This window comes from Mustela nivalis (genome assembly GCF_964662115.1).
Source record: "Mustela nivalis genome assembly, chromosome: 2".
Classification (NCBI taxonomy): Eukaryota; Metazoa; Chordata; class Mammalia; order Carnivora; family Mustelidae; genus Mustela; species Mustela nivalis.
The window spans coordinates 177,916,359-177,943,279 of NC_139021.1; the positions used below are offsets into that span (position 1 = coordinate 177,916,359).

Here is a 26,921-nt window from a genome sequence, read left to right on the forward strand (position 1 = left end):
TGGGCTCTTGAGCTGGACAGATCTGGGTTCAGATCTGTCACTTACTCATTCTAGGACCTCAGTCAGATTGCTTAGTCACTTTAGACCTTAGTTTCCTCATCTGTAAAATGGGCATAATATGAGTACCTACCTCTGGAGGATTCAGTGTGGTAGTGCAGCTCGGGGCTGGCACAGGCGGGTCCTCAGTGGATGTCCTTTGCCTTTGGAGAGTGAGGCCTCTGAGGACGGGATGTGGGCCTGGTCCTTAGCACAACGGGCTGTGCACAGTGAGGACTCCACTGCTGTTTGTAGAGTGACTGTATCATGTCTGACGGTTAGAGGGCACGTGTATTTGATACATCCCTTAAAAGCTCTCTGTGGGCCAGGTTAATTTGACAACACAACAGAATCACTGTGGTGATAAGTCAGTCACTCATCCATTTATTCATTTGTTCCAGCTGAATCTTCAGCTGGGTGCTTGAGGCAGGGTTTCTCAGGCTTAGCACCGTTGACACTGGGGCCTGGGTCATCACTGGGGTGGACTGTCCTGTATGTGGTAGGATGTTCAGTGGTCCTAAATGACTGTGGCATATTCCAAGTTGGGATGATCGAAAATGTCGCCCAACTCTGCCGAAGGTCCCTTAGAAGGCCGAGCTGTCCCTGGAGCACCACTGCTCTAGGGCTGTGCCACTCACGATGTGGATCCTGATCCCAGCAGCCTCAATAGCCCCTGTGAGCCTTTTTCAGATAGGCAGAACCTCGGGCCCTACCCCAGACCTGCTGAGTCAGAATCAGTGCTCTAGAAGGTTCTCAGGGACTCGTTCACACCTTGGACTGCAGACACTGCTGAGTTCCTTGGCCACCCTGTGAGTAACAAGGATCTGGGGTGCTGTGTCCAACCTTGGCTGCACGCAGAAATCTCCTAGTGAGATTTAAAAAAAAATACTGATGCCTGGGTGCTACCACCAGAGTTTCTGATTTAGCTGATAGAAGGATGGGCCCCAGGCACAGGGAAATGTCACAGCTCCCCAGGGGATTCTATTGGGCAACAAAGTTCGAGAACTGCTAGTCTAAAAGACATAGAAGCAAGTCAAAGACTGGGGCTTCAGATGCTTGTCTGGTGGGGAGATAAGATATCTACGTCACCATTCTAATCGTAGAATGAAGCCACGTAGACTCAGCCATGCCTTGTGACCACCCCTCACTCCCAGCCCTCTAGACCCTCCAGATATATCGTGGCTAACCTTCAAATGTCTTATTTTTTCACTCTTACCCCGATATCACACCAATATTGGACTCTGACCCCTGGAGATCATTTTTCTGCCCAAGAAGACAGTCCAGTGGGCAGAGCTTTGCTTCCCATTTAATCAATCATATACAGTTATGACAAGGCCAAGTTCAAATGTGGGCTGAGCTGACCACACATTCAGGCAATGTGGGCCTGTGTGTGAAGTAGGCTTTGTGTGCACTCCAGGAAAATTTCAAGGCCCCATCTAGAAAGTCTAGATGAGGCTAAGAAGTCATGTGGAGAGCTGCCCCCAGACATTTCCTGCATGTATTTTGGGTTCAGGCTGACATTTCATCTTAGCATGGGTGGAGGTAATGGCCAAATTTTTCGAAGGCCTGAATCCCGCCTACAAATATTTCTCTCCGCCCATACAACTAAGTTTTGATGCGTTGCAGCCCAGGAATGTACCTCGCTGCTTGGACAGCCCTTCATGGAATGTGAGGACTTTTCTGAGAAGCCCAAAGCAGTGACTCCTTCTAGAAAAAACTAACAAAGAAGAACAACAAACTTTCTCAGAGTTTACTAGTGAAGCAGAACTTACTTTATGAGTATGAGCGCTGAACTCACATGACAGGCCGGCCGCTGGTCCTGGCTACCTGGTGGCGTATTTTCTGCCCACAGAGTATGTAAAAATAACATGAAGCGGGGCGCCTGGGTGGCTCAGTGGGTTAATCCCTCTGCCTTCGGCTCAGGTCATGATCTCAGGGTCCTGGGATCGAGCCCCACATTGGGCTCTCGGCTCAGCGGGGAGTCTGCTTCCTTTCCTCTCTCTCACTGCCTGCCTCTCTGCCTACTTGTGATCTCTGTCAAATGAATAAATTAAAAATCTTAAAAAAAAAAATAACGTGAAGCTTCGCTCTTCGTCACTGCGGGCTGGTTAGGAGCCTGGGTTCGTAGACGCGCAGCCTGTATGTGAACATGGTTCTGCCAGGTGCAAGCTGAGGCAAGAGACCTCCAAGGCTGTTTCTTCCTTTGTCCGCTGAGGACAATAGCTGCGAAGTCCCATGGGAGGCCGAAACGAGAGAAGAGAAGAAAGCCATTTAGCAGAGCGCCAGCTGGGTGTCAGATGCTGACAAACGGTAGTGAATATGATGGTAGTCATTTTAAAAAGTGTTTCAATTTTGGTTTCCTTTATCTGACTGTTAAGTGGGGAAGGCAGAGAGGAAGCCGTCATAGGGATGGTATGTTGCCACCCTTCCAAGCTGGCGGTCTAAGGGACAGCCCTCTAGGTGAACATGCTTTGGGGATTTGGGTTTCTTGGGGCTGGGTGAAGGCCTGAGGTTTGCCTTGCTGCAGAAAGAGGGGCCTGAAGGTGCAGTGAGGTCCTGGGCAGATGGGCTCAGGGAGGCTGGTCCCCGAGGAGGGGACTCCTCTGCCAGGACAGGGCCAAGGTGGCAGGGATGAGCCCTGGCTGAGAGTCAGCACAGTGGGACAGGACGAAACTCTCTGTCAGGGTGGGGGGTGGGGGAGACTCGGTTTTTTGCCCTCAAGCAGACCAGGACTCTGGTTCACGAGACAAGGCACAGGCATTAGAAGATTACAACAGTGCGGGGCCCTAACCTTTGTCTTTGTTTCATCTGCTAATCGCTGTAGGTGGCCCCCAGCACTCATCTGGAAGGCAAGGAGTTGGTTAATCCTGTCCTTGCGTCTCTCTCTCCCGGACGGAGGAGGACCTAATACTGCCGGTGCTCCAGGAACATTCCTTGAATGAGTTGATCATAGACTTTGTTATCACAAAACGTTCCTAGCTATAGTCAAGAACGGATTTAATTCTCATGATCCAGAACAGTCTATTTCTCTTCTGTCCACTTCCCTTTTTTTCTTAGTTCAGTGTTTCAGCAGTGTGCTTCGGGCATGTACCAACCACCCCGAAGACTTTGACCTTATCCGTGGACCACTTGTATCATTACCTACATACCGTTTTCCCTTATGGTGCTTCATTTGTATTTCCGTGTCTTACTTTGCTTTGTCCTAGGCAATGTCTGAGACGTTATGGGCTTGGGGTGCTAATTATGTTTCGTTCCTAATATGCTTTAAATGCATGATTATTAGGGGCACCTGGTGGCTCAGTCAGTTAATTCTGTGGCTTTGACTCAGGTCATGATCTCGGGGGCCTGGAATCGAGCCCCGCATTGGGCTCTCTGCTCAGCAGAGAGCCTGCCTCTCCCTTTCCCTCTGCCTCCAGCTCTGCCTACTTGTGATCTCTGTCAAATAAATGAATAAAATCTTTAAAAAGTATATTTATAAAAAATATTTATAAAAAATATATTTTAAAAATCTTAAAAAATATTTATAAAAAATCTTTTAAAATATATTTATAAAAATATATCCATAAAAATATATTTATAAAATATAAATATATATTTATAAAAAATACATAATTATTAAAATATTCTTATATGAGAAATCTGGACATGGTAACATCTCCTTGTCCTCTAAAACTCTGCTTAAGTATTCCCTCTTCTGGAAAAGTCTCCCCGTACCTCTAGCAGGGCTGATCGAATATTCCCTTTCTGCCCCTGTCATGGCTCTGGGAGTGAGCACAGGGACCACTAGGCGTCTGACTTTGTACAGGGGCCCCCCACAGCAGCTACTCAATAAGCCATTTTGATCGACTGAATGAAACTCCTTGAGTTTACAAAAATGTACATTTCCTGGCTACATGTGGTGCCCTGTTATTTTGCGAGGACAACATGCAATCCTTCAGGGGCTTGGTGTTTCTGAGTTTGTCCTCAGGAGCCCATCCACAAGTCAGATACATGAACTTCCATTTCGATGCACAACCCCAGCAAAGATCTGGCGTGTTCTTTGTCTGGGGAGACATCACAAACTCCCCATCCGTCAACCAGCCGGCCCTGCCGTAGTTCTAGTCTCTGGCCTTGTTTCCCAGATTTCTCCCTGTATCAGACCATGACATGGGCAATCCAGCGAGGGGACACTTGGTCTGGTGCAGCAGAAGCAAGTCCTTGGATAGAATGAAGGTTCCTTTCAGTCTACTGACATAAATTCTAATACACTCAGTGCATCCTCTCATTTTTCCTGCATTAAACACCAGTACACCTGGTATCTGCTTGTGTTCCTGGTTCTGCATGCCTGCTTCTTACCTCTCCAGCATGAGACCATCTTTCCTGTCTTTATTTTTTAATTAATTAATTAGTTAATTAGTCAGATAGAGCATGCACACGCAAACGTGCACAAACAGGCAGAGAGGCTGGCAGAGGAGGAGAGAGAAGCAGGTTCCCCACTGAGTAAGGAGCCCGAAGCAGAACTTGGTCCCTGGACCCTGGGATCCTGACCTGAGCCGAAGACAGCGCTTAACCAACTGAGCCACCCAGGGGTCCCCATCTTTCCTGTCTTACACATTTTGATACCCCCACGAGGACCTGGAACAATGATTGCCGATGCTCGTGAATATTTTATTAGTTTGCAGGTGTTGATGTGTCAGGTAAATTTGGGCACAGGTTTCTAGCCCGGCTTCCTGTTTTCATCTGGCTTGTCACTTCTTAGCTAAAGCAAAATATTTTTGCCACAACAGAGTATTAAACTGCAGACATATACCAAAGCTTTCTTTAGTGCACAAGGCTGGGGACATTTCCTAGGCACCAACTTCCCTTTGGGATTCCAGAAAACTCCCCTGGCAAATGATCTTCTATCTGCTCTGTGGTTTTTCATCGCTTTCTGCAGCCTTAGGTCTAGTATCTACCAAAGAAGCCCTTCTCAACATCACAGTAGACAGTTCCTACTTTGGGTAGAAGTAACAGACAGTGCCATGCATGGAAACGTCAGCAATAATAGGTCCATCATCTCACCGGGCAGGGAGTCCAGAGACAGGGCACTTTTAAGGGTGAATGGTTCATTAGCATATTTCATCTTCCCTTACACCCACATGGAGCATGTTGGCAGACATCCCCTTCATTGTTTCAAGTTGGCTGTGGCCAGGTGATGTGCCCTCAAGACAATGCCAAGAGGCAGGAGGACATCTGGACAAGAGATAGGCCATCTTGTGTTTTCTCTAAAGAGTGAGGGGAATGTCACCATAAGCCCAGCTGCCTTGCCTTCCTGTCTCACTGGCTAAGGGTGTGTCACGTCACCACACCTACGTGAATTGTTTGAGTATAAGCAAGTAAGTCAATACAGAGAGGGAAGAGCAGTTTTGGAGACAACCAGTGACTCCTGCCATGAAACCTTAGTTTCAGAGTTTCTCCGAGTGTGGTTTGGAAAGCATCTTCATCCAGAATCTGCTTGCAAAAATGTACATTCTTGGGGTGCCTGGGAGGCTCAAGTGGGTTAAGCCTCTGCCTTCGGCTCAGGTCATGATCCCAGAGTCCTGGGATCGAGCCCCCTCGAGCTCTCTGCTCAGTGGGAAGCCTGCTTCCCTCTCTCTCTCTTTCTCTTTCTGCCTGCCTCTCAGCCTATTTGTGATCTCCCTCTGTCAAATAAATAAATAAATATTTTTTTAAAAGTAAAATGTATATTCTTGAGACACCCCCCCCCCCTTTCCAGATCTCCTGAACCAGAATCTCTGGGAGCATTTTAACAATAACCCAGTGAGTCTTATGTGCACTGAGTTTCAGACCACAGGTCTGGTGTTTGTGGTTGTCTCTCATTAATATTTACAGATTATAGTTGGTCCTTTTTCAGAGAGGATGAGAGAGCAAAATAAATAAATAAATAGCTTTCAAAGATTCTCTTCCCAATCTGTTTGGAGATTCAAACAGAACTATTAACTGATAAAATGATGGTATCTAGGATTTGTTTCAGAATAATCTGGGTAGCAGAATAAGCTGGGGAGCTACCAGCTACATTTCCCAGCTACACTGCTGGGAAACCAGCAATGTGAACTGGCCACGATTTGATAATATTGAAAGTAGGTAATATACATAGGGTTCATTATACTGTTCTCTCTACTTACATTTAAAAAAAAAAAATCTCCTTTCAGACACCTTCTCAGTCACTCCGCAGCCTTTGACATTGGATGTGTCACTCTCCTCAAGATTTGGGTTGGATTCTGGGAGCGCACCTGCACAAATTCTACCCTAGAAAGCAGCGTTTGCACATTCTCATTTTCTCCCCTTCTCTCCAAATGAACCTTTGCTCCAAACAAAATCTTCTGTGGAACCCAAAGGCGTGGCCCATAAAAGTGGAATAGTTGTGGTTACAGGTGCTGTGGGTGCCTCCTGGACAGGCTTTAGGGTAACCCCAGAAACCTCAGGACTCCAGAAGACAGGTCAACAGCGACTGCACTATAGCACTGCTGACAACACTTAGACAGACTACATTTGTGCAGAGGCCTTGGCCTTGTCCTCAGACCCAAAAAATTCCTACGGCGTGAAGACCCTCACTCATGGAGGCAACTACTGAGGCACATGCTTTCTGCCTGTGATTCAGTCTTTCTGTCTAGATTCCAGGGATCCCAAGCCAGAGGGCACGCACGCGCGCGCGCGCACACACACACACACACACACGTCTTTCCTCGTTTGTATCAGCAGTGTGGTGGTACCCGGAGCTGCAGCAGCACGAGGCAGGCCGTGCACATTTACCGTAGCTTCAGGTTTGCCATCTGGCCAGTGTGTCTGGCTGTAGTTGGGACCAGGGCTCAGTGGGTTGGCGGAGAGTTTCCAGCGTGGCGGTATCGCTATCTGGTGGCAGGATTTGACTCTCAATCCCCTGTGAAGTTGGGAACTCTTGACTTCATCTTCTAATAGAGTATGTCCTAAACCGGACCATGGCTCTGTCTGCTGCCGGCTGCCCAACCCCACTGCACTGTTAGAGTATGGAGATGCCCCAGAGAAGGGCTGGGGACACGCCTTGCTCAGCCAGAGCATTCTCCTGCAAAGAGTGATCTTAGACTCTATGTCTCTATTTCTAGAATCCAAGATACTTCCATAAAGCCCTTCAAAGAAGAGTAAATCGTAGTAATGACCAGATAGATACCTACTGTGTCAGTTTTCTATTGCTGTTGTGATAAATTACCAACAAAAATGAATGGCTTGAGACAATACAGATTTATTTTCTTACAGTTCTGTAGGTGAAACGTCTGACCTGGGTCTTGCTGGACTAGAATCACATTGTTGGGAGTACGTTCCTTTAAGTCTATGTCCTGGCTTTTTCTGCTGCCACATTTCTTGGCTCATGGTGCCCTTCCTCTACCTTCAAAGCCAGCCCAGCATCTTCACATCTCTCTTTGTCTCTGCTTCTGTTGTTACCTCCCTCCCTGACCTCTCCTCTTCCTCCCTCTTTTACCTCCAAGGACCCTTGTGATTACATGGGGCCCCACCTGGATAATCTAGGATAATCTTCCTATGTTAAGGTCAGATGATTAGCAACCTTAATTCCATCGATAATCTTAATTCCCCTTTGCCTTGTAAATTAATATATTCACAGCCCATGGGGATTAAGATGTGGACATCGTCAGTGGGGGGACATCATCTGGCTGACCACACCAGTGGGTTTCAAAGCAGAGTGGTATCGTCCTTTGTCATGAAAGAGGTGCACCCAGCAAGTGGGGAGGGGCTGTTCCATGTGAAAGGGTTGGCTCCTCAAATGCATCTTTGTTCTTGGCCTAATTGGAGTGCTTGAGCTTAATACCTCAACCGTAAATGGGTGTAACCTGGAATTAGGGCACAAGGACACAGGAAAAAACCAAAAACGAAAAAGCAAAAAAACCTGGGCATCCCAATTCTTACTTTACCAATAGTGGATGGTATACATTTAACCAAATTAGCCTACTATGGTCTCAGTTATCCCATTTGTGAAATGGGTACATTAATACCCATTGTGAACAAGGAATCTACTGAAATTTCTATCAAAAACGTGGCTCTTAAAAGCATGGTGTTAAAAAAACTTTTTTTTTTTTTTTTTTTTTTTTAAGAGGAAGGTAATAAAAGTCGATTTCTTTATTCTACATAGAATTCTCATTTAGGGCCGGCAAACCTTGGGCATCTGTTTCTTTAAGAGGAAGAAAGGAAGCGTTGAGTCATTGGTGAGTCTCTTGCCCTTTGGTCCCTGCATATAAAATATAGCAATGCTTCTTGAAACCAAACTTAAAATAGGAAGCCTGGCATCCACATATAGCCACAGGCTCTTCTTAGTTCTTTTTCTTCTTCCTGCCTAGCTGCAGGAATAGCCCTAGGAAAGGTGATACCTTGCCGAGTTACCAGGGTGCAGGTAAGCGCCACTTCTGGGCATGAGGTCGATGTTAGCAGAGGAGTTGATGTGGGAACTCCAGAAGGGAAAAAATAAAACCAACAACTCCCAGATAGAAACGGGCTCCCTGGAAACATAGCAGCGGGAAGCGGTTTGTGTTTATAGTCTCTGCCTCCCACGGAGGGTGCAACAGCCGGGGAGGAGGCATATGGAGTTTTGCAAACTGTAGAGCACAGCGCTCTCTAAGGGTCTGTGGTCAGGCGGTGTTAGCTCGAGGCAGAGGAAGAAAGAAGAGCCAAAATCTGGCTCCAGGAACTAGTGAGGCACCGTTTCGTCCCCACCTTCTTTCCGGGGCCTGCTCCCCGCTCCCCAGCGTGTGTGGATCCCCGTGTTGGGACACGTGGCCCGCGCCTGGCCTCGGGCATTTCGCACGGTGCCTTCCCCGCCGTAGCCCCGCGTAGTGGGAAGCGCCGTGGAAAAACTCAGATCTGTGACAAGTGGTCATGCCGCAGAGCGTGCTGGCAGCAGCCCGCCGTGCGTTCGGGAGCCGCGGCCCGGCCGCGCTGCGTCGTGGGTCCGGCTGCGCCGGTGCGCGGTTGGCCGCGCGGCCGCCGGGGCCCCGGGACTCCTGGGCGCGCCGCCGCCCGCCCCGCGCATTCCTGGCCCGGGAGGAGAGCGCGGCGGGCGCCCTGCGCGAGCAGCTGGCTGCGCGCGGGCCGCTCGGAGCGCCGAGAGCTGGGGGAGGAGCCTGGCCCGGCCGCCGCCGCGCTCCCAGTCATTGGCCTTTTGTGCTGCAACTTTGCCTGACCCTCGGGGGCCCCGCCGCCCCCGCGCCCGCCCCGCGCCGTTGCCCCGGGAAAGTTTGCGTCGCCCGGCCGGGCCAGGGGGGGCACTCCGCGCGCCGCCGCTCGGCTCGGGAAACTCAGCCGCTCGGGGCGTTTTGGCAGTCGCGTCCCCGAAGGAAGGCGACACCGCGCGAGTCATGGGCGAACGCCCCGGGCCGGTAAGTGCGCCGCGGCCGCGGGCGGGAGGGGCGCCCGGGGTCAGGGAGGAGACGGCCGTCCCCGGGACCTTGGCCGCCAGACAAAGGCGTGCTGGAAGTGGTGTCCGGAGCTCACTCTAGCTTTCCCCCAAGAGGCACTGGCTCGGGGCAGGAAAGAGGCGAAGCACGCATCTGTGTCCCCTGCTGGCAGAGGAGTGTGTCTGCGGGGCAGCGGCGGGTCCCGGGCGTGTGCCCGAGAGGCTCGCTCCGTCCGTGAGACCCGTCGGGGTGCGCGCCCGCGGCTGGGGTCCCCGCCCACGGTCGAGGTCTCCCCCCGCGGTTGGAGTCGCGCGCGTGGCCGGGTTCTCACCCTACCTGGGGTCCCCCGGGGTGAGCTGTTGGGGTCCGGACCCGGGGCCGCGGTCCCCACCCCTCGTTGGAGTCCCCACTTGCGGCTGGGGTCCGGGACCCGGGTCAGCGCCCACAAGGGGGGTGGGGGCTCCCCGCCCGTAGCCCGACCCCGCGCCACCCCCGCGGGGGCTCCTTCCGAGTTCGAGCGGGGTCACCCGCGGCGGTCCACGGCGGCGCGTGAATGAGCCACAAAACTGCACTGCATTTCCTCCGAGTTGGGGACTTTTAAATTCTCGAGTAGTTACGTCAGCGGGGCCGAGCGCACTTCAGGGCTCCGGCGAGCACGTGACCTGCCGAGTTTCCCCTGGGCGTCCTTGACTCCAGGGCCTCGCGGCGTGACTCTTCCTTGGCCTCTGGACGTCCTGGGAAAGCGACTTGAGGAGTCCCGTTTGCCTGTGCAGGCTGCAGGCTGCGGCTCGGCTCGGGCCGTGTTTGTTGTCCTCAGCGCTTGTCTTTGCTTAAAGTGGCATCACCACCATCATCATCATCAGGATCTCAGTGTTGTCCTAGTTGTTATCTTCTAGCTGTGTCAGATGCTGGGACAGGACCTTGTGGCCGGGTGTGGGGGGGCATTAAATACACATAGACATTGTGAGAAGCTCTGTCTTCAGGGGTGGGTGGGCTGGGGAGGTGGGAATGGAAGGGCAGCCTGGGGGCCAGGTTAGTGTGCAGAGGGTGTGTGCAGGGCTGCAGGCTGCGGTCCCAAGCCCCCGCCCCCTTGTACTGGACAATCAAGGGTCCTGGTGCTGGTTTCTGTTTTATGCCAGAAGAGGGCGGAGCTTTGTTAGAAGGCAGAGAACTCTCTGTTCTTACTTCTCTGGGATTCACTCTGAAGCCACATTTCAAAAGCTGTTTTCATTGTAGTATTTGGAAGTGACTTTGGAAACGTCTGGGGCCGTGTCCCGAGGCTGGTTTCTTCTGTGGCTTCATCCACTCTGAATCACTTACATATTTAAAAATTGAGTCTTCACCATTGTTCTCTGGCCGGTTTTGAAGTTGGTGGAGCTGGAGGAAGGGTACCCTGGGGGTTCGGGAGTGGGCCACCGCCCAGCCTCCAGCCGTGGGATTTCTCATCCCCAGTTCAGGCTGGGAGCTCTTGGAGAGAATGGGGCCTCTTGTGCTGGGCAGGTGAGTCCCGTGGGGCTCCTTCTCACAGACTCTGCCCTGGCCTCAGGCATTCTCCTCGGAGGACAGTCTGAGCAGGAAATAGGTCAGGAAGTACCCATGTGCAGATGCCACAGCCAGCTCTCAGCTTCCCCGAGCCTCCCAGCCCCTGCTCTGTCTCTAGTCCCTCATCTAAAGGTTGGCCAGGCACATGGAGCAGGACCCCCACACATGGGTGTCACTGCTCATGGGGACCCAGGGAGCAAATGCGCCCCCCTGGGAAACGTGCCAGGAACTGGCCTCTGGTCCCTCTCTTTACTTCCATCTTTTTTGTCTCTGAGTTTGAGCACTTAAAAAACTCAGCTAAAAATACATTAGCAGGAAGGAAACTTAAAGATCCAAGTTGCATGTTACATATGCCCAAGGGGAGACTCACAGAAGTCCAGAGTCACATATGAAGGTGGGCCTCTAACCCAGGACCCCGGGCACTGGGCGCCCTGTTCCCTCAGCTAAGTCCTGAGGCCTCTGGGGTCTCGTCCTGCTTTGTACTGTGGTTATTTATGTTGGCCATTTCTATGGAGACAGACACTGCTTGAGGGAGGACCTGGGAGTTTGCAGCACACGCCACAGGAATGACATGGGCGGAGCCATACGTGAGAGAGAGAGAGAGAGAGAGATTGATTCAGCAGAGCACGCACACACTGGGCAGGCTTTAGGACGAGGCTAGCACCCAGCAGGGGATGGCTGAAAGTCTATGAGGGTGCTTGTTGTCACCCTGCCTGGAGAGGCCATCACTGGTGAGGGTCTGGGATGCTATGCATGTGACATTCCTGTACGACCGAGAACTGCTTCACCCCAAATGCCAGTAGCACCCCCTGGAGCCCCTGGAGAGGACCCTGCAAGGGTTTGGGGAACTGAGAGAGACCAGTTCTACTGGGAAGAGCAGTGATGGGGAGTGGGGGCTTGCTGGGCCGCAGGCTGCAGGTGTCCATGAGGCTGGGTTAAGAGCATGTGTGTGTGTGTGTGTGTGTGTGCACGTGTGCATGTGTGTGTGCTTTCTCCTGGGACTTGGGTCCGCCGCCAGCTGACTATGGTTTGGGTTTACAGGCCATGATACTTTTTGCACAATGAGAAGGTCCAGAAGGCTGGTGGTCCAGTCTCTGACTCTCCCTGGCCAGAAGAGCAAGTCTAAGAGGAAGGCCACAGGCTGGGTGCCCTGGTCTCTCCCAGTGTGGCCTGTGACCGAGGCATGTGACATCTGGCTCGGTGGCTGGGTTTTGTCTCTCCCCCACCGAGAGCCCGGTCCCTTGTTTATAACCTCAGGAATCATTTCCATAGCAACTGACTGAGATGACAAAACGGCCCAAGGATGATGGAACCATTCAGGAGAAAGGAGAGGCATGAAAAAAACGACCTGGCAGAACAGAAGTTTATAGGGAAGTGGCTCTAGAAGTAGGACCACGAAGCGTGCCCGGGCCTCGAGAGCAGCCATCTGCAGTGGGGGTTTCATTACGGGTACGCTGGGGGTCGGCTCTGCAGTGGGGGTTTCATTACGGGTACGCTGGGGGTCGGCTCTGTCCCCCTTCCCTTCCTGGTCCCATCCGGTCTATGCCTGGCACTTGGCAAGGGTTTTCAGTGCGGCCAGTTCAGAGAAAGCCAAGTTCCCAGGATGGGTTTTCCCTGGGATGGGAGAGGCAGCCCAGTCGAAGCGCCCAGTTTAGAGACCAAGCTCCTATATTTGAGTCCCTGCCCCACCCCTGGCAGCTGTGTGTCCTTGGGCAGGTCGCTAACGGCCCCTGTGTCTCCACGTCCATCTCCCAATTGGGGGGGACACCAGCCCATGTATCCCTGCCCGCCTGGCTCACGGGACTGTGGGGGCAAGTGCCGTTATGGGTCAGCGTGGAGTGCTGTGCGCGTGGAAGGTTCTGGTTCTCTTTTCACCTGGTTATGATGAAAGGGGTTTGATTAGGGGAGGTGGAGTTCCTACGACCTCCGCGAGCTTCTTTTTACGGGAATTACTTCCCCGCGGAAATGCGGAGGCTGCTGGAGAACGCGGTTCTGGCGTGTTGGGAAGCGGGCTCTCCGGCCCCTTGCCGCGTCCTTCCTCCTGCTTCATGGCTCGTTTATATTTTCCCCAGAAAACAAGTAAAAGTAAAAGAATAGGAAACTCCCTTTAGTTCTGCTGACAGAGAACACAGCTGGGGGGAAAGTGGAAAGAAGAAGCAGTTGCTGCCCGAGCTCACGAGCAGATTTGACCATTTCTGGTCCCTTCCGCGCTCTCCCCTGGTGTGCTTGTGTCCACGTGGGGCCTGGAGGCCTGGGGGCCCCCCGCGGTGTTCAGAGCATGGGCTTACGCTCCTGAGGGCACGGGGTGGCTCCCATCACGCCAGTTTTCCTAACAGGGCCCCCTTCCAAACTGAGGAGAGGCTGTAAGGGGTTGGCCCGGGCCCGGGGTGGGAGCATCTTTTCCCTCCTTTTATCCCTCTGGTCCGTTGCTGCCTTGGGTCCCCCTCCCCTCTTCCCACTCAACAGGCAAAGACCCGATGTCCCCTTGTATGTCTTCCCTGAAGCTCACCTGGGAGTTACCTGGCCCGGCAAACTGAATCTGACGGCTTCCCGAGTTGAGCTCTAGGTTGTCCTGTGCTCAGCCACGGGACACCCATGGTGCCCTGGGCCCGGTACCGTGCTGGGCAGAGCCATCTCCTGGGTTCTAGGGGCGGTGACTGTCTGCCTCGGCACCCCCTCTGGAACTGCGGGGTGAATACCTTTGCTCCTTGTACCTTGCCTTCTGGGTGTAGGGAGAGCCATCTAGGGTTCATTGTGCTGCTCGTGTGGTTCTAGAGCCAGGGAAAAATCTGTGACCATCGAAGGAAACCAAGGACTGAGCAAGGTGCTAAAAAACCAACAACTAACCTTTTGCCTTGTCTGTGTGAAAACACACCAGGCATTCGTTCAGACTGGTTTGTTTGCGAGCTGAGAGGCCTGCCCTGGGCTCGAGAAAATGAGAGCGTGAGCCGGCTCCGGCCTAAAGTAGGCGACAGGGGCAGCACCGGCTGTGGCTGGGAACACCTTGGGAACACCTTCGTGTTGTTGTGACTTTCCAAGCATCCGTACAGCCAACACGTGTTTCCTAAACGCGGACTGTCAGGTGAGGACCAATCACGGGGTGGATGCCGGGCTGTCCAGATGCTTTCTTTTAACAATCCTTCCAAGCTATACGATTTGTCCCCATTTGCCAGGGTCAGAAACAGGCTCAGCGGCGTTAGCGCACTTGCCCAGGACTATGAAATGGCAGAGCTGGATTCAGGCTCAGCTCTGTTGTGTCTGGAGCCTGCACTGTCTACACCACACTCGCTGCCGCCCACCCCACGGATGACTCCGTGTGATTTCTGTGTCAGTGTTCTGGTGGAGTTGACACACCTGTGGGTTCCCTGTGCTTTTGGGAGAAGGAGGTCCCCTTGGTCCTCTGGACAGGTGTCTTCTCTTGATTTTGTCCCTTTGATTGGGGGACAACTTCATCCTCACTCACCTGACCGCGTGGCTTTTCCCACTACCTGGGTGGGGTGACTTCTTTATCTTTTAAAAAGAACAGTGGGTTACTGCCTCCCTGTCTTGTCCTTCCTGGAATGACTTCCTCCCCTTTGAGCTTGTCATCAGCCTCTGTCCTTGGGCTCCCTAGCCCCGAGGGGGTGGGATTGATAGCCATGTTGAAGGTGTGATTAAGTTGTATGTGAGAAGAAGGTTCTCCCGCTGTACCTTGGCTCCACCACCAGATCTCCTGGGGGCTGGAGCCTTGGGTCAGCAGGTCACCCCTGCTGCCCATCCTTAGGTCCTAACCGGGAACCTGGCCCCTGGCCAAGGGAGCACTATCCAGGGCTTCCTTCAAGCCATCCCTTCAGCCAGGCCAGGGGACACACCTCTAGAGCCTCAAAGTTTGCAGATTGGTAGAATCTCTGGGCCGGAAGCGAACACAGAAGACGAACAGTCCCAACCTCCTTTGACGGAGGAGGCGTCTGCAGTCTGGGGGGGCGGGGAGGGTTGTGCTTTCCTTGGGAAGGCAGACCCTGCCCCACCTCCCCCAGGCTTCTTTGCCTGTCACTAATCCTTGCACGTCCATGAGAGAGCTGCTGCTTGAGGCCATGCATCCTGTCTGCCTGTGAGGTCTGGAGTCCAAGCAGAGGACGGTGCTCAGCTCAGCGTGGCCCTGTGTAGAGTGACTGCCCTGCCCAGAGGCTCCATTTGCCCTTCGTGCAATGGGCTTCACGCTGCTCAGTGACAAAGGGCCTGTCTGGTGCCTGACACATCGTGGGTGCTCATAGACGTCAGTTCCCTTTGTGGCCGGCCACCTGTGTTCAGTCCGATCTCACCACCTGTGCTGATGTTCACACAGAGCCCCTGGGGGCGGGGGGTGAAGGAGCCGTGGGTACCCCTCGGGGCACACGCATGGGCAGGGGAGGCAGGCGTGCGGACTGTGAAAAAGCCCTGCGGGGTGTTCTGTCGGGAAGATGGTGTAGCCGTTGGGGTTGTATGAACGAGGCCATCCTTTGCTCCTTTGCGGAGCGCTTCTCATGGCTGGGTCCTCCGCTGGAGGACAGTTCCGGGACTGACCTCAACCCTCACCGCTCCCTGTCCCAGCAGGGACTACCATTGTCTTCTCCGACAGATGGAGAAACGGAGGCACGGAGGAGACTTTCCACAAGGTCACACAGCTCTTTAATTCTGGAGTGGGGGCCAGCCTCCAGCCCCTAGCCCCATCCATCCTGCCTCTTGGGGAGGCGGGAGGCCGGGGGGGGGGGGCTTATTTCTTTATCAGCAAAGGCCCAGTACCAAGCCCAGGGCTTACCAGGAGTGTGCAAAAAATGTTTAGTCCCCAAATATGAAGAACACAGCTCCCAACTGAAATGGACAGATGTTCAGTGTTAAGTGTCTGTAAAATGTCACATTGTGTCCCTCTCTTTGGAACTCTCTTACCTCTTTGATGATACTGGCTTGCCTCCCTGTGGCTCTGTCTCTTGGGGCTCATTCATCCCCTTCGGTGTCAGCGTTGTCCTTGCTGAGTCGGGGCTGGGAAGATCCCAGGGAACAAGGTGGAGGGTCCCTTCCTCTTGCTGGAGGCACAATCCCGCTGCTGGCCTATCCCCTCTTCCTGCCCCACAGTGCTCCTCCCCTGCCTCCGTGGTCCCTGCTCACCCAGGAGCCTCCAAAGCCCACACCTTTATGTGCGGCTGAACTGGGACAGAACGGTGGCCGTGCCTGCTGGAGAACAGCCGGGGGCCACACCGTGGGTTCCTATAACGAGGACAGGCTCAGTGCAGAAGGCCCGGGTTCTTGCCACTGTGTCTCTTTGCCAAGTGACTTAATTCTGTGAGCCTTGGTCTCCTATTCTAGAAATTAAGTTGTCTGCCAACTGCATAGGGTATGATGGAGAATGATAAAACATACCATTTGGCAAAGATCTAACATACTATGCAAATGCAGGTAGCTGTGTATATTTTTTTTAAGTTATTTTTAAAAATTAGTATTTTTTTTAATTTTAATTTTTAACTGAAGGGAAATCTTTACATTGCTGGACTTTTTTATATGGGAGTGGGAAATCTGTGTTCTCCCTGACACGGACGCTAGGATCTCTCAGACGTTGCTTTTTCTGGAGGCACATGGGAGACTCTTTGTGTTCTTGGATCAAGCCAGGACCCCCATCCTGTGGGGTTGCCTGGATCCTGTGCTTTGGGACCTGGGTTCAAATTCTGACCAATTTTCACCCCTTCGGAGGGCTGGAGAGTAAAATATGCACAGCTCTTCACCGCATGGTCCGCACTCAACAATGTTAGCCTCTCTTATGATTCTTTACTGTTATCGTCAGTCTTTCATTGAACTTATTTACATCTGTTACAACGTTTGGTATTTGCCAAAATAGCAGCAGCAGCAGCAAAAAACAGTGTGTCTGAGACCTTCGTCACCCCCATAGCTGTCAGGGTGTCACGCTCCTCTGCTCCCAGGAGCAGTGGAAGTCTGGGTTTTAGGAATCCTCTTCTCTGTTGAGCCCAACTCTTGTACATGGCCTTCAGGATGGCCGGGTCAGACTTGTCCCACCTCACTGTTTCCTGGATCACGAAAGAGCACACTGTTCTCCACGGAGACCAAGTACAGCAAAACATGGCTTGTGCTGAGCACGGGGAGATGCCTGGTAAGCCCAGCTTCTTGAGAAGCAGCAGAAGCAGAGCTCAGGTGTATCCGCTCCTCAGGCCAGAGGACGAAGCTCTTGTCTCCGAACGCCAACAGGGAGCCCCGAAGAGGGTGCCCCAATGTGCTCCATATGTTATGGGCCGTTACTGTGGCTCCTGCCCTTTGCTGGCCGGGTCATGCCAAGCTTGCAACAGATCAACAGTTCATAAAGATGTGCGATTTAGGAAAATTACAGTTTGCTGGTTTATTGACAGGCCTTGCTTCTCTTTGAAACCGGAGTGAGCAGATGTGAGCTGCGCGGGCCTCTATTTCCGCCGTGTCGTTGAGAGCTGCCCCGGTGTTTTCCAGCGTGTGCTGCGTAGCTCCCAAGGGGCCTTGCACTGAGCCTGGGTGCTGCCCGGTCATTTTAAGACCTATATATTAGAAAAAAGGAAAAGTAGTGCATCAAAACCACAGCCTCACTGATGTTATTACTTAGAATGATGAATATTCTTTTTTTTTTTAAGATTTTATTTATTTGACAGACAGAGATCACAAGTAGGCAGAGGGAGAGAGGGGGAAGCAGGCTCCCCGCTGAGCAGAGAGCCCGATGTGGGGCTTGATCCCATGACACTGGGATCATGACCTGAGCTGAAGACAGAGGCTTTAACCCACTGAGCCACCTAGGCACTCCCCAGTGCCTCATGAATATTCTTTTAAACTGAACAACTGACTTCATCGAAAGATAAATATGAAGATATCATGTACGAGGGAGGCAGGCAGTTGGTTAATAACGTGGTTCTCCGGCCAGTTGGATACTCAGAATCGGAATCAGCTCTGTTCTCTCTCCATCTCCTCCCCCGACCCCCAACACCTGGTGTCGGTGGGCAGCACGAAGCCTCCCGCACAGCAGATCCGAGCTCTAATGCATGCGCCAGGATCCAGGATCCCACCGGCACTCCCTGGAGCCTGAACCACTCCCCGGCTTGGCTTGCATTTCTTCTCCCTTTCAGTCATTCTGTGCTCTGGAACCGAGTGCTACCTCCCGGATATTCTGCTGCCCCGCAGCTCAAATCTCGGTGCTCCCATTGCCGCCCAAACAACAGATTCTTGGCCTGACTTTTGAGACCTTCTCCACGCTGGCCTGCGCCCCAGCTGCCCAGGCGTGGGTCCGCAGCTCCCCTTCCCGACGGCCCTATCACACGCCCTGCTGTGTCCTCTAGAACCCACACTGAGTTCTGGGGTCTTGGGGTGTGTCTGTGTCCTCGCATGCCTTTGTCCGGAAAGTTGTCGTTTCATTTCCAAGCAGAGAAAAGCCGCAAGGAGAGGCAAGTGCTCCTGTTCACCCTTTGCCTTGGTGCCTAAGTTGCACACTCTTCATCAGGAGGTAGTTGGTCCCTCCCCTGTGTGATCCTCTCTCTTTGTCTGGATCATCTGAGAGCCAGCTGCAAACATGAAGCTGTCCCCCTCCAAAATACAAACCAAAGTAAACACTCCAGTGTTCATTTCCCCAAACAAGGATGCTCCAGGATGAGACCAGTGCGGCCCTGAGATGCCTCCCCTAGCCTTCAGGATCCATCCAGACTGGCCAGCTTGTGCCTTTTTCTGCCCCATCCAGGATCCAGTCCAAAACCCTGGGTCATACTCAACTGTATGCTTGTGGACCCTCTTCAGTCTGGGAGAAGTCCTCAGGCTCGCCTTGTCTTTCGTGACCTTTGAGAGTACAGCTCTTTCATTCTGGAAAAACCCCTCGACCGGTGTCTACCCAGAGTTTGCTCCTGACCAGGTTCTGGCTGGCCATTCTATTCAGGCATCCCACAGATGCGAAGCTATGCCCTTTCCAGCGGGTCCTGTCCCTGAGCACAGTGTGATGATTGTCCTGCCACCAGGGCTGGCATTCCTGGTCAACACCGGGTCAGGTTGACGCCCCCCTGGTTTCTCCACCCGTAAGTGGGTCCAAGACCACATGATGTCCTTTACTCCTTTAAACCACCCACCTGCCCTAGCGTTGTTCAATGGCTACCTAAAATGACCACCACTCTCTCAGCCCTTGGGTGGTGATTGGCTTCCGTCATTCCTCCTGCGTTTCCAAGTTGGCCTTGGAGTGGAAAGAGGAACTTTTCCTTTCCCTCCCGCTGTGCATTTGTGCGCCTTCATATCTGTGTGAACCCATGGATTCTTACTTTACTTGATGGGTTATAACCCATTAGTGTCTGTATTTTTTTTTTTTTTTTTAATGCTCCAGTGGTCCCAGATTTGGCCAGTAGCAGCCCCTTTGAGGTAATTTTTTTTTTTTTTAGATTTTATTTATTTATTTGACAGAGAGAGAGACAGTGAGAGAGGGAACACAAGCAGGGGGTGTGGGAAAGGGAGAAGCAGGCTTCCCCATGAGCAGGGAGCCCGATGCAGGGCTCCATCCCAGGACCCTGAGATTGTGAACGATCTGCTGAACGCAGACCCTTGGTGACTGAGCCACCCAGGTGCCCCTGAGGTAATTCTTAATGTCCTTTTGACTGACCTCTCTTTGCAGAGGGAGCTGGGAAGTAGACGATTATGTGCGCACACACACTCACCCCTACACCCAGCTCTGCTTTTCACACACCTCCGACTGCAACAGAGCTCTGGGAGTGCTTTGGAGCCTAATCACCTTTTGTATATGCAAATTCTCTGACTGCGGGGACCTGGCTCCCATCACCCTCCCTGTGGGTAACACAGGGGCAGCCTCTATCCCTTCTGGGACCTTCCTTGCCCTGTTCACGAGAAGGGAAGAGAATCCTAATGGCTTTCCATCTGAACCATTAGAGAGAGAGGAGGGTGAAGGCTTTGTTTTGTTATAATCTGGAAAGCTCCTTGCATTCTTGGGTCTGTCAAACTCTTGGCTTGCCCCAGCCCTCAGGGGCCTTTCCAGACAGCCCCGCCCGAGAGAACCCTGGTTTTCTACAGCAGCAGGTTGTTCTCCTTACTTCAGACTTTGAACCCGCTGTGCTGTTGACCGGCCTGTCCGCCCTGGACGGTGCGGCCCCCTTCCTTCTTCAGACCACCGTACTGAGGTGTGATTGAATAAAAGCTGTGCCTAGTGCCTGTCCGCAGCTCCACGAGTTTGGAGCGGGCTGCACACCTGTGATGCCCTCATCGCCAACAGGGTGTGAACACGTCCCTCACCTCCCAGACCTCCCATTCTCATTACTGGTGTCAGTCGTGATCACTATTCAGTGACTCTCCAGGACTTTGAGCCTGGGGCCCTTCTGGGACACAGAGCCTGTGTGTAGAGCTCGAGGTGCTGGCTTTTTAGACAGGAGTGTGACTGCTTTCCTTTCTGAAGCCAGACCCTCCCCACCTCCTTCTCTGACGGGAGGGTGACTCATGGCCCTTTGGAGAAGCACTTGTTGATGCAAAGGTCCCTCCCTGACATTCCAGTGGAAAATCAACCCTTTGCTGGCCTGGCAAAATTTACAGCGGGCTGGTCCTGGCAGCTGGCGGCAGCAGCTGGTGGTTAAAATCTCGGACAGATTTTTTTTTTCCCCCTCTGAAAAATATTTCAGTCACTCTAGTCTGAGGAGCAGCACTGGTAGAATTTAGAAGCCATTTATAGCCTCTTACAGTTGGCCCGGGAAGAGCTGCTTTGTAGGAATCCCTCCACTGACCCAGAAGTCAGCTTTGCCCCATTCTTAGCCATCGGGAACATAGCTGGGTCACTAGGAAGTGAGACAAAAAGGCCTTAGAGCTGCTGGTACAGTGTGAATTTCATATTTTTTTTTAGCGGTTTCATGTGGTTCAAGCTAATATGTGTATATATACACGTACACTTATATTTTAAAATTATTATAATGATGTATGGTATATAAATCTTTATCTGTGCTTAGTAACTCTTGGTTTACGCACTATTCTAAACACCCTCAGCCCCTTGTCTTAGAGAAGCAGAGAACTGAAGGCCCAAAGTAGAGAAGAGGCAGGTGAGTGAGTAGAAGTGGTGGCTGATAGCCAGCGAGTGCGGGGCGAGACTCAGTTGGGGGCATCCTTGGGGACCGGGCAGTCTAGTGCCTTTGCTTTCACAGACGGAGAAGTCACCTGACTGAAATCCCAAGGTGGGGCCTGTCCAGAGCCCCGCCCTCTCGACTTCATGGACAATTGTGGTTTTAGTGCCATAGCATACTTTGTCACTTACATCATAGTTACTCAAGATGCTGATTGTGTTTCGTTGAGAAAACATTTCATTGTGTTCAAGATTCTCTGTCCAGAAAATTCAGAGAAGGGGCGCCTGGGTGGCTCAGTGGGTTAAAGCCTCTGCCTTCAGCTCAGGTCATGATTTCAGGGTCCTGGGATCGAGCCCTGCGTTGGGCTCTTTGCTCAGCGGGGAGTCTGCTTCCCCTTCTCTCTCTGCCTGCCTCTCTGCCTGCTTGTGATCTGTCAAATAAATAAATAATCTTAAAAAAAAAAAGAAAGAAAGAAAATTCAGAGAAGTGTCTGATGTGCTTTCAGACATAATTCCTCCCAAAGAGTTAAAATAAAAAAGCCACCCTGTAGAATATGCAGGCTGTATCTGTTCCTCCACAGATCCTCCCCTGGGACCGTCCTTGTCCTGGTAGTGCCTGATGAGTCAGGTGTGGCTGCACTTCTGCCTCAGGACGGAATGAGCCGGACAAGTCTGGGTCCTCCCCATGGAAAATGTGAATACAAAAGTGGGCTTTCCTGCGATTATCCCATCTCTGACAACTTTCCCTGAGTTATGCACAAACTGAAGTTCTTCCCTGTCACTTAAAATTGTCCTTATGTATGCTTTCTTATTTATTTTGCTTATAAAACCAGGGCATGGTCAGCACCCAACTAGAAAACAGAGATAAATCCAACAGGAGAAAACACTCATGGGGTGCCTGGCTGGCTCGGTCGGGGGAGCATACGACTCAATCTCAGCGTTGTGAGTTCGAGCCCCAGGTTGGGCGTAGAGATTATGTAAAAATAAAATCTTTTAGGAAGACACTCCTAAGTTCACTACGGAAGGAGAATTACTGTTCACACCTTGCCACACATCCTCCCTCACTGCTGGGTACTCATTCACTCAGTTGCACACTTCCTGCATGTGTGTTTATACATACGTGTACGTATATATATACACGCTCACAGACCTCAGTACACACTCGCACATGAATGTGGGTCATGCCCCTGATAGTTTTAAAACCTCTTTTTAGTTAACAATGGATACATTTTCCTGTAGCTATACGGAGATCTACCTTAATCTTTTTAAATACCTGCTAACGAGCTCATTCTGCAGTTGTGCCTTCATGTGATCAGCTGTCCCCTACTGGGGGACATTTTGGTGGTTTCTAGTTTTTTTGTTTTGTTTTGTTTTTTTTGCTATGATGGTCCCAGTTATGATCAGCATCTTTGCTCATACCCTGAATCATCTCCTTAAAATAAATTCTTGGAAGTACAACGACTGTGTTGAAGGAAACAAAGTCTTTTATGGCTCTCAGTGTGTGCTGCCAAAGCTCCTGGGTAATGTTTTTCCACTCAGGTTTTTTTCTGACTTTGGAAAGTTGCTAGTGTCTGCAGCTGAGGATTCCCCTCCGGGCTGGCTCCTTCCTTCTTTTCCCTTGTACCCGTTTCTCTCGGATTCTGTGGGCACGGTCCCAGGGCCCTGGGATCCTGTGCTGGGGGATTTGGAATGGTGGATGGGAACAGTGGAGGAGGAACGGAGCATCACAGGGTCCACGGGGATGAATAATAAGGGGTGGGCGCGGGCATGGGCTGGTCTACTCATACTTAAAACGTAACATACTTAAAACTCATACTTAAACGTAGGAAACTCAGCCTAACCCTCCCCGCCTCTCATTCATCTCCAGGCCAAGGGCAGCACTTTGTGGCAGATTTGGGCCTCGTTCCTTGGCTTAGGATCCAGTCCCTTGACCTGGCCGTGGGGTTTGGCTCTTGTCCACCTCTCCCCTTCCTAGTCTCCATCATCCACACTCCTGCAAGAGTGACCTTTTGCATTCATTGCTCCCAGATGCTGAACTCCTTCCTGGTTCAGGAATTTCAGATAGGTGGCTTCCCTGACCTTACACACTCTCCGTTTCTCTTACTCTTCAACCTCTGGGACACATCCTAGAGTGGTGGTTAAAAACATGGTCCCTAGCATCAGGCTTGGGTTTGTAACCGGTTCTGCCCCCTTACTAGCTGTGTAACCAAGGACAAGTTACTCAGCCTCTCTGTGTCTTGGTTTCCATATCCATCAAAAGAGATAGCGAGAGGACCCACCTCACAGGGCTGCTGTGAGGACCATAAGTGGTGACATCCATGAATACTTAGATGAACAGTTCCTGGCGTGTAGTCATTATCACCAAGCTGTCTGTCTGGCCTCAGTTTACCACTCCACAAGGAAATATTCCCTACTCCCACCACTGGCCCAGACCTCCTGGTTTATGCTCTTAGCCATCGATATGGTTCTTCTTAGTGTCTACTACAATTGTTACTAAATAAATAAGCATTTTTTAAAAAATGACTCTTTCCTGAGCCTCTCAACTCCAATGGCTTGGCCCACCTCTTTCTTGTTCATGGCCTAAGGGCCTGTATGCATTCGCTCTTCGCTCAGGGAATGAAAGAGATCGTCCTTCAACTTCCTGCCCAGGGCCAAGTTCATCAGAAAGACAAACTCATGGTCCTTCCTCCCCGATGAGCTAGTAAGACGCACCTGATTATGGAAGGGGTTAATCAGCGGAGTGAGCTAAAGTGTGACCAGTGTATGACAGTGACCCATGTCCCTCTGAACTTGCAAAGCCTGCTGCTCTTGGAGGCTGTCTGGTGTCCACCTTCTCAACAGATGAAGGGCCAGTGTTGCTTTTAAGTTTTGAGTTTCAGGACACCCGGCTGGCTCAGTCGGTGGAGTGTGTGACTCTTGATCCTGGGGCGAGTTTGAGTCCTACATTGGGTGTAAAGATTACTTAAAAATAGGATTTTAAAATTTTTTTATATTTTTATTTATTTATTTGACAGAGAGAGAGCTCACAAGTAGCAGAGAGGCAGGCAGAGAGAAGGGGGGGAGGGGTGGGAAGCAGGCTCCCTGCTGAGCAGAGAGCCTGATGTGGGGCTCAATCCCAGGACCCTGAGATCATGACCTGAGCCGAAGGCAGAGGCTTAACCCACTGAGCCACCCAGGCACCCCTTAAATTTTTTTTTTAAGTTTTTAGTGCATATAGATCAAAACTTTAAAAAATACAATTCCTAGAAAATGGAGCAAGACTTGTGGCCAGGGTTTCTCAGCCTGAGCACCACTGACGTTCTGGGCCAGGTAGTTCTTGGTTTGTGGGGCTGGCCTGTGCCTCGTAGGATGTTTTGCAGTATCCTGACCTTTATTATTAGATTCAGCAGACGAAATTACTCTCTCAGGTCGCTCTGCAGGCTTCCAAACTTGCCCTGGGTTTCTTTGCTTTTAACAAAGCCCTCCTGGGCCAGCGCCACCTGTGGGCCGCACTTGGAGTAGCAGCAGACCCCTCACTTTCGGCCCTGCTCACCGTCCGCATAAAATGTGCTATTCAAACACACTGAAAACTTTTGGGAACATTTCTGAGCCTTGGTTTTTCCCTCTCCTCTCCCCAGGTCACATGTAGCAGATGATGTCATCCAGCCAGCTGCCCTTGAGGACCTGGAAAACCCACTGTTAGCTGCCTCTTCACACCACGGTGATGCCCTCAGCCGGGTCTCCAGGGATGTGACGGCCCAGAGGTACATGGGGGCTGGGTCTGCATCTGGTGGTGGGACCTCAGGGCCCAGGCCCTGCGGCTGCCTCCCACCTCTCCCTCCCCTCCCCTGCATGCCCACCTCTACCTAGGTCTACATGCCCCCCTACATAGGGCTAGGGCCCCTTCCTTAGCAGCTCAGGAGGACCCTGCCCCAACCAGCATTTTAGAAATTTGTTCCCTTGTGATCTTTGAGGGCCCCTGTTTAAAATAGAAGTCCTCTGGGAGAAAGGACGTGCTATTTATACCTTGCCAAGGAATAACTTGGTTAGCTGCCTCTGACCTCCCAGGACACGAGCTGCGTTAGCTGCTTGTTTTGTCTTCTGGGGGTGCTGGGAGGAGAGAGGAGCAGGCGGCGCAAGGGGGAACGGGAGCAGGTCCTGGGCCTTTGCTTGGCGAACGGGTTTGGCCGGCGGGGTCTTCCCTCACCTGCCCTTCATACCCGGCAGCCCCACACCGGCGCGCACGTCCACGTCTGCTGCTCTTAACCCCACTGGCACTTACTGTGTTTGACCCGGACTTGCTCAGAGTCAGCCCCAGGACGTGGCTCAGATGCTAATACACACGCACACACACGGCCATCTCTCTGTGCTAATACACACGCACACACACACCATCTCTCTGTGCACACCCGCTCCTCCCCACCCCACTCCCCAAGTGTATGCATAAAGGATTATGTCATGTATACAGATACATTTTTTCCAGTTTTCCTGAGATTTAATTCACATAGGACATTGTATAAGTTTAAGGTGTTATACCCATTTTATTTTTATTTAAATTTAATTAATTAACATGTAGTGTATCATTAGTTTCAGAGGTAGAGGTCAGCGATTCATCAGTCTTATATAACACCCAGTGCTCCTTAAATTACGTGCCCTCCTTAATGTCCATCACCTGGTTACCCCACCCCTTCACCCCCCCCCCCCAGCAACCCTCCGTTTGTTTCCTATGATTAAGAGTCTCTTATGGTTTGTCTCCCTTTCTGATTTTGTCTCCTTTTATTTTTCCCTTTCTTCCCCCGTGATCCTCTGTTTTGTTTCTTAGATTCCACGTATCAGTGAGATCATATGATAATCGTCTTTCTCTGACTGACTTATTTCGCTTAGTGTATTAGCCTCTAGTTCTGTCCACGTCTTTGCAAATGGCAAGATTTTATTTTTTGATGCTGAGTAGTATTCTATTGTGTGAGTGTGTGTGTGTCTATCACATCTTCTTTATCTATTCTTCTGTTGATGGACATCTGTGCTCTTTCTGTAATTTGGCTATTGTGGACATTGCTGCTATAAACATTCGGGTTCATGTGCCCCTTTGGATCACTACATTTGTATCTTTAGGGTAAATACCCAGTATTGCTATTGCTGGGTCGTAGGGTAGCTCTATTTTCAACTTTTTAAGGAACCTCCATACTGTTTTCCAGAGTGGCTGTATCAGCTTGCACTCCCATCAACAGTGGAGGAGCGTTCCCCTTTCTCCAAATCCTTGCGAACATCTGTCATTTCCTGACTTGTTAATTTTAGCCATTCTGGCTGGTGTGAGGTGGTATCTCACTGGTTTTGATTTGTATTTCCCCGATGCCGAGTGATGTGGAGCACTTTTTCATGTGTCTCTTGGCCATTTGGATGTCTTCTTTGCAGAAATGTCTGTTCATGCCCTCTGCCCATTTCTTGATTGGATTATTTGTTCTTTGGGGGTTGAGTTTGGTAAGTTCTTCATAGATTTTAGATATTACCTCTTTATTGAATAAGAGATTTACAAATATCTTCTCCCATTCTGTTGGTTGTCTTGGTTTTATCGACTGTTTCATTTGCTGTGCAAAAGCTTTTTATCCTGATGAAGTCCCAATAGTTCATTTTTGCCCTTGCTTCCCTTGCTTTTGGAGACGTATCTGGCAAGAAGTTGCTGCAGCCAAGGTCACAGGTTGCTGCCTGTGTTCTCCTCTAGGATTTTGATGGACTCCTTTCTCACATTGAGGTCTTTCATCCATTTGAATCTATTTTTGTGTGTGGTGTAAGGAAATGGTCCAATTTCATTCTTCTACATGTGGCTGTCCAATTTTCCCACCACCATTTGTCGAAGAGACTTTTTTCTGTTGGACATTCTTTCCTGCTTTGTTGAAAAT

The 26,921-nt window shown here is 51.3% G+C and overlaps 1 protein-coding gene across 11 annotated transcripts in view; it reads left to right on the forward strand.

The window, feature by feature from the left end:
* TACC2 (transforming acidic coiled-coil containing protein 2) overlaps positions 1-26,921 on the forward strand; it is a 202,654-nt gene that overhangs the window by 78,048 nt on the left and 97,685 nt on the right. For 10 of the 11 annotated variants that reach the window (XM_082722662.1, XM_082722668.1, XM_082722669.1 and 7 more), the window contains one exon: positions 24,663-24,788. In XM_082722662.1, coding sequence (XP_082578788.1) covers positions 24,663-24,788 — 126 coding nt within the window. Of the gene's footprint in view, positions 1-8,306; positions 8,435-24,662; positions 24,789-26,921 lie in introns of those variants that run through there. The other variant, XM_082722667.1, reaches the window with a different exon arrangement.